General features: G+C 40.6%; 1 protein-coding gene across 1 annotated transcript in view; it reads left to right on the top strand.

Moving 5' to 3' along the window:
- Positions 1-3,857: 3,857 nt before the first annotated feature.
- The window catches only part of gpc1a (glypican 1a), a 107,209-nt gene continuing 103,905 nt past the window's right edge, over positions 3,858-7,161 (top strand). Inside the window, exon 1 of the mRNA XM_034179502.1 lies at positions 3,858-4,394. Coding sequence (XP_034035393.1) covers positions 4,244-4,394 — 151 coding nt within the window. The 5' untranslated portion in view covers positions 3,858-4,243. The remainder of the gene's footprint in view (positions 4,395-7,161) is intronic.

Genomic DNA, 7,161 nt, shown 5'->3' with positions numbered 1-7,161 from the left:
AGGATCGGCTCAGCAAACCTCTACTTCAGCGCAACTGTTTGGTCGGACTGTTTCTTTGAATAAGTTCTGGGTAAACGGTAATCAATCAAAAACATGCTTTTAATAAACAACAGTCATATTGTACTGGTCGACTCATCCTGCATGTTAAATCTACTGCAGTGCTGATGTAAACAGAGTCTTAATAATGCTTCAGAGTTTCTCTATTTTTGCATATTTGCCACATTTCATGGAAATTTTATTGTCACACAAAGATTTTCTGTATTAACAGAAAAATGGAGTTGTTAAATAATTCATTTATTAAGATAATAAATAATTTATTGAAATGAAAAAGTCACTTTAACAAAGAAAAAATAGCCCAAAATATGAAATGAAAAAGAGAGAAGAATAAATAATGAATTGTAAACTATTTAACTGAATTTTATGAAATTAAAGTAAAACAACTGCACCGGACACAATAACAACAAAAAAACAGGAGTCTTGTGTGGACTGTGACAGATTTCTAAAATGCACCCCGTGCTTAAATTTGATGTGCCTTTTTTTTCTTTTTAATTTGTTAATTTTAAAATTGATTATCTGGACCTAGATCCAGAGGTGGAGTCGGGATTTAGTTTTTATTTTTCACTTTCTTCAACCTTTTAAGACATTTTTGTTGAACAGCTTCCCTGCACGGCTAATAGTGTAGGATGTGTACAGCAAAAGATCAGATGAATGAGTGAGTGAGTGAGTCCATCCTGGCCAGGTTGTGTAAGCAATAACTCAAAAACTAATAAACAATATCAACTTGTATATCTCCAACTGCAAATGGCATATAATGAGGACAAACTGATTAAAATCGGGTGAATTTTGATGCATCACATCAATCAAAAATGCAACTTTTAAAACCTATGCAGTAGGTTTGTAGACATGTCTGCCCCCTGCTGGATGTGCTACCTGCCTTCACATGAGCTAACAACTTAAGGTAGCAACCATGGGAAGAAACATGGTTCCATGTGGCTCTGGTGATATCAAAACTTTCCACCAGTACTGTAAATTACTCACAGCAAACTTGAAGCACTGTTTGGAAACATTTTTTGAAACCTTATTGAACATTATTCAGGAGTCTGCATGCAAATGAATGCATCATGTGCTGTGCCGCCACCTGCTGGGCAGTGGTACCTGCTGGATGGTTCCAGAATGTGCAGCCATATCAAACTGTGAATTACACAAATACAACCATAAAAAATATATATAACGTTAGCCAGCAGGTGGTGCTGTGAGAAACTCAATGTTAATTATGAGAGTTTAGTTAGAACCGGTGTCACCAACCGAATGGTCCCCCCAAAAAACGATCCCCCTGATGACACGGTTCACGGATTAACACCTTGTTTCTGTCTCAAACTGCACTCCAGTCATCATCTATCTCAGTGACAGATATCTGAAGCTTTAGTACAACAATAATTTCCACATAAATTCAGCAGTATTTCATCATAAAAGGCGGCGGAAGCGATCAGAGCTAAACAAGCTGCTCGCTGATGTGTTCACTGCACATCGGACATTTCAAAGCGTCACGGAATTTCACCTCGTTTCTGCTTAAAACTGACTTTAGAATTAATCCATTTTATTGCTTTGGGTGAAGAGACTCCATCTCAGACGTGCTGTTGTGGTCGGAAATGATGCATGCGCAGATGCAAAAGGCGGACTGATTTTTAGGAGCGGACCATTCAGTCTGCAACACCGGAAAACCAAGAACTTGGCGTACTGGTGCACACATGCCACTAGGGATGGGTATTGATAAGATTTTATCGATATCGATGCCATTATTGATTCTGCTTATCGATCCGATTCCTTATCGATTCCCTTATCGATACCTCTTGTGAATTTTGTACTAAAAGTAGGCTTTACAGGTTTTCTATGTATTTCATTGAGTCTTAAAGTAAATAAATATAAAATTGGTCACTGTACCCTTGATCTCTGGACATAAATAAAAATAAACAAAACGGTGTTTCACTTCGAAGTTATTAATTCCAACTGGATTCTATCATTCTAACTTGACTCGGCAGAGAGCTGCGCAGTGTTTGGAGCTGTGTGAACAGAACGGAGGACGATTCTCGTTTCTTTCTAGCAACAAGACAGAAGTCCCAGTTAGTGACTTTAATCTGCACAAATTCATTCCAGTAGTATTCTGCTCTGACTAGGATGCAGCAGTTTTCTAGTTTGGCAGATAGTTCTGGAGGAAATCACTGAAGAAATTAACACATTGAAAATATGGTTTGACCGAAACAAACTCACTAAACTTAAATAAGACAGGGATGAAATGGAGGTGTAAGAGTCACTAGGTGTTCACAGGAAACACTTATTTATTTCTGTATGTATGTATTTATTTATGTATGTTCATTGTTAGTTGGTTTTATATTTTCTGTTGTGTTTTTATTCAGGTTCTTTTTGTCTCTTTCTCTAAAATTGTATATAATCATTAGATTAGTTATTACTATTATTGTTGTGCTTGCTATTATTATTAATATATAAACAAAAATACATTTCAAAAATATTACAATTTGTAATACATTTGACTCTTTTACAACAACAAACGCTTGACAGCTGCAACTGCTTAATGCTAACATATTAGCATCGGTCCCGTTTTTAAGTTATACGAGGTCTATTAGAAAAGTATCCGACCTTATTATTTTTTTCAAAAACCATATGGATTTGAATCACGTGTGATTGCATCAGACAAGCTTGAACCCTGTGCGCATGCGTGAGTTTTTCCACGCCTGTCGGTTGCGTCATTCGCCTGCGAGCAGGCTTTGAGTGAGGAGTGGTCCAGCCCCCTCGGCAGATTTTCACTGTCAGGAAATGGTGGAATGATTTGGGCTTTTTTTCCATCAGAATTTTTTCAGAAACTGTTAGAGACTGGCAGCTGGAAACCATTAGAAAAATGTATCTGGCTTTCGGTGAAAATGTTACGGGCTTGGTAGAGAATAAGGAGTGTTACTACAGCTTTAAGGACGAGGGTTCAAGCTTGTCTGACGCAATCACACGTGATTCAAATCCATATGGTTTTTGAAAAAAATAATAAGGTCGGATACTTTTCTAATAGACCTCGTAAAATACATCTATCAACTGTTTCAGAAAACCATAACAGGTCGGTTTAACATAAAAAAGGTAAATAATACTCACAGCCATATGCTCTTTAGGGTTTTAGCGGGGGAAAGCGAAAGAAAAAATTAATCAATGAAGCAATGATCGAAGCACTGCTTCGATCTGCGAATCACTGCTTCGATTGGTTCAAGGTTCAAAGCAAAGCTGCGCTGCAGAAAAGTTGATTACAGACCCGCTGCAGGGTCTGTAGACCTTCTCACTGTAGAGAAATTATAATTTTCCTGACAAACACCCCCAAAAACAACGGCCACTCTGAAGGACCGATAAGGGAATCGTTAAGTACGAGTAAAAAGGTAGATGTCGGTGGATCAAATCATTTCTTAACGATACCCGAAAGGAACCGGTTCTCGATACCCATCCCTACATGCCACGCTATTATAAAGCTAAGATAATGATAATAAAAAATATCTATAGAAATGGGAGAAAAGACATTTGAAATCTTAATTTAAAAAGTAACCATTTGAAGTCAGTATGCAGTTTATTTCAAAGAAAAGCCTCTGGACTTCTTCTAACCTTTGAGGACATGGAAAAAAATACATGAAATGTGCTGTGAAAGCGTGCGCTCGATCAAATACCACTCTAATTGTACGTGCTTTTATGCCTGCAGGTGGCGCTGTTTAGCAGCGATCCGTGTTGCAGGAGAGAGTCGCTCACACACAAAAGAAAAAGAAAGTCAACACGTTCCTTTATGTTAAGTCTCCGATACGGGGACTGAGCGGACGGTTGCGTTCCGTCTGACATAACGGATTTTATTCTTTTGTCGCCTTTTAAACCGCTTCATTTGCATAATCACGGAGCCGTTGTCTGAGCGACACCTGCTTCTTCGTTTCCTCTTTTGTCTCCGGCATCTCCAGAGGAGGAGGAGCGGGCGTACCTGACACCTACAGCCGCACGTCACAGCTGCCTTCCCCGGCTCAGACAGCCCGGACCGGCCGCCGCTGGAGGCTCCTTCACTCGGCTTCTTGTGGAGTTTTTGTCCCGCGTGGCGCTGCTGCTGCTGGCTGAGTGAAAACTCCGCGACACTGTCTGCTGGACTGCGCCACAAATCCGGATTTCTCAAGACTTTTGAGTCGTTTCTGCAAGCAAGAGGACTGTGTCTGAGAAGATGCTCGTCCTGCCGGTTCTCTGTGTGCTGCTGTGTGGGACCGGAGCCCCGGGCCCGGCGGCCGGTGCCGACAGGAGCTGCGCCGACCTGCGGCAGTTCTACACCGGCAAAGGATTCACTCTGGCCGGGGTCCCCCAAAGCGAGATCTCCGGTGAGCCCCGAACCAGCAATAAAAAAGTGCTTAAAATGCATTATATTATATTATATTATATTATATTTGCAGGCGTTTTCAAGGCTTTCAGTGGGTTAATATAGTATTAATTTACTCATAAAATGGTAATTTTTTTTTTAAACAGTCATCCATGCAGAGCTGTGCAAAAACTGCCGCACAAATACTGAAATACTTTGGATTTCAAATACTTTATAATAAAGAGTGTCCAGCAGTAATTACATTAAATTGGATTAATTTGGCAGTAAAAGTACATCTACAGAAAATACATAAAACAGTACAATAAAGCAAAAACAAACAAACAAAAAAATTATATAAAACTATTTCCATTGTGGCCCTCTTGGGGGAAAAATGACAAAACTAAATATAATAATTGTTAATTTTTTTATTTTTTTTTGGGGGGGGGGGGGGGGTGATTACCCCATGACTTTATAAGAAGATCATGTTGATCAGTTGATTACTCATTGTTTATTATCACTTTACTTAGTTGCCTTTTTGGAATCATACATCTGCCTTGTTATTACAAGAAAGAAAAAGAGGCTATTTGAAGGTCATTTTTTGGGAGGTGAGGATCTTTCAAAATAAGTCCTCGTGAATAAAACCATTTAAAAAGCACATTTGTACAGAAACACTAAGTCTTATGCACAACACTGTATGACACAAGTGTAGCAGTCAGAAAAGTACATTTTGATTGATATGTGTGAGGGCAATTAATTGTTAGTATTCAAAAAAAAAAAAAAAAAATCTGCTGAAATCAGGATCTAATGCACTTTTCAGTGATGTAGCCCCCACATGCTGTATTTGCTGTTTTCTCTCCTCTCAGCATCCCACCAGACTTTGTTGTGTGCTGCACCTCGGTGGTTTATTTATTTCTGGGGCATTTCCATTGTCTGCCGTAGGCACGATGGCAGGTGGCTGCAAGCAGTGTGTCTTACAGTCATTTCAGGACATTTACTGTAGTTTGCTGAGGGCTGTGTTGCAGGTCTGAGTAGATTTTAATGGAAATTACTGTGGGAAAAAAAACCCAGATTTGCTTTGGTTAAATCTTGTGTTTGGCTGTGTGTAATTGTAATGAATTCCCTGGAGCATTTTTCATTGTCTGATTTCTTTGCTGGACTGCGGTTGTATGAGGTGGTGGTGGTGGTGGTGGTGGTGGGGGGGGGGGGGGGGTTGTGGATGTCAGTGCAGAAAGCAGTTGTCTGTCTAGTCTAGTTGGGAGCAACAACCAGCTGAGGTCAACTGATAAGGTAAAGTTGGAATGGTTTGTGGTTCTGTTCTAATCTTCTTCCCTCTGCTCCCGTTAGGGGTTATCACAGCAGATCATCCATCAAACCCTGTACTCTGCATCTTCCTCTGTCATAATAACCACCTGCGTGTCTTGCTTCACCACATCCACAAACCTCCTCTTTGGCCTCCCTCTTTTCCTCCTCCCTGGTGGCTCCATTCTCAGCATCCTTCTCCTAAAATTCCCTGCATGTGTCCTACCTCTGCACATGTCCAAACCATCTCAATCTCAAAATTCTTCGAGTTTGTCTCTAAACCGTGCTACCTCTGCTGCCCCTCTGATGCATTCATTCCAAATCCTGTCCATCCTCATCACCCCTAAAGAAAATTTCAGCATCTTTAGCTCTGCGTTCTGTCTTTTTGTTAGCATCACCGCCTCTAAGCTGTTCAACATAGCTGGTCTCACTGAACTTTCTCTTTCACTCTTGCAGATATTCTTCGATCACAAATCGCTCTTGCCACCTTTCTCCACCCACTCCAACCTGCCTGCACTCTCTTCTTCACCTCTCTACCACACTCTCCATTACTTTGGATACTTGACTTCAATTATTTAAACTCATCTACTTTCACCGCCTCTACTCCTTGCAACCACACTATTCCACCAGGGTCCCCCTCATTAACACAAATGTACTCAGTCTTGCTATGACTGACTTTCATTCCTCTTCTCTCTAGAACCTATTACAATGTCCTTTGCAAACATAGTCCATGGAGACTCTTGCCTGATCTTGTCCATCAGACTGTTCTTCACCACTGCAAACAAGAAAGGACTCAGAGCTGATCCTTGATTTAATCTCACGTCCACTTTCAATGCAACTGTCATTCCTAGTGCCTGTCTCACCTCTGTCACAGTGTCCTTGTACACATCCTGCACTACCCTCTGCTACTCCAGGATTCTTAATGCAATACCACAAGTTTTCTCTTGGAACCCTGCCATAAGCTTTCTCTAAATCCACAAGCATACAATGCAACACCTTCTGACCTTCTCTATACTTCTCTTTACTATCACCACTCTCAGAGCAAACATTGCATCTGTAGTGCTCTTTTTTTTCAGCAACAGCACCAGTGGTAGTTGTTGTTAACTCGTGCCTCAACTGATCCAGCATGGAAATTTGATTTGTCGTCTGCAAGTTTGGTTTCACAAAATTAACGCTGGATGACCCTCTGGACACACATCTACTCATTTTATTTGGTCTTGTGACCGTCACTCCAAATGCATTGGCTTGTGCACCCAGTGTGGCAGATTTTTGACAAAATTTACAATGTACGCCCTTCTTATATGCTCATTCCCATCTCATTTACACAGGCTTGGGACTGGCCCACAGAATGCACTCCTATTCTGTTCTATTCTACTTTTCCACAACAGGCTTGGTGTTTAATCAATGAGTCCATAACCCAGCCAAATCAATCAGTTCAAGGTTAAAGTCAGCAAACCAGACATCAAAGCCTGGTTTTGTTGCCTGTTGCA

This window comes from Thalassophryne amazonica, chromosome 10, assembly GCF_902500255.1.
Source record: "Thalassophryne amazonica chromosome 10, fThaAma1.1, whole genome shotgun sequence".
NCBI lineage: Eukaryota > Metazoa > Chordata > Actinopteri > Batrachoidiformes > Batrachoididae > Thalassophryne > Thalassophryne amazonica.
This window is presented reverse-complemented; position numbering and strand designations above follow the sequence as displayed.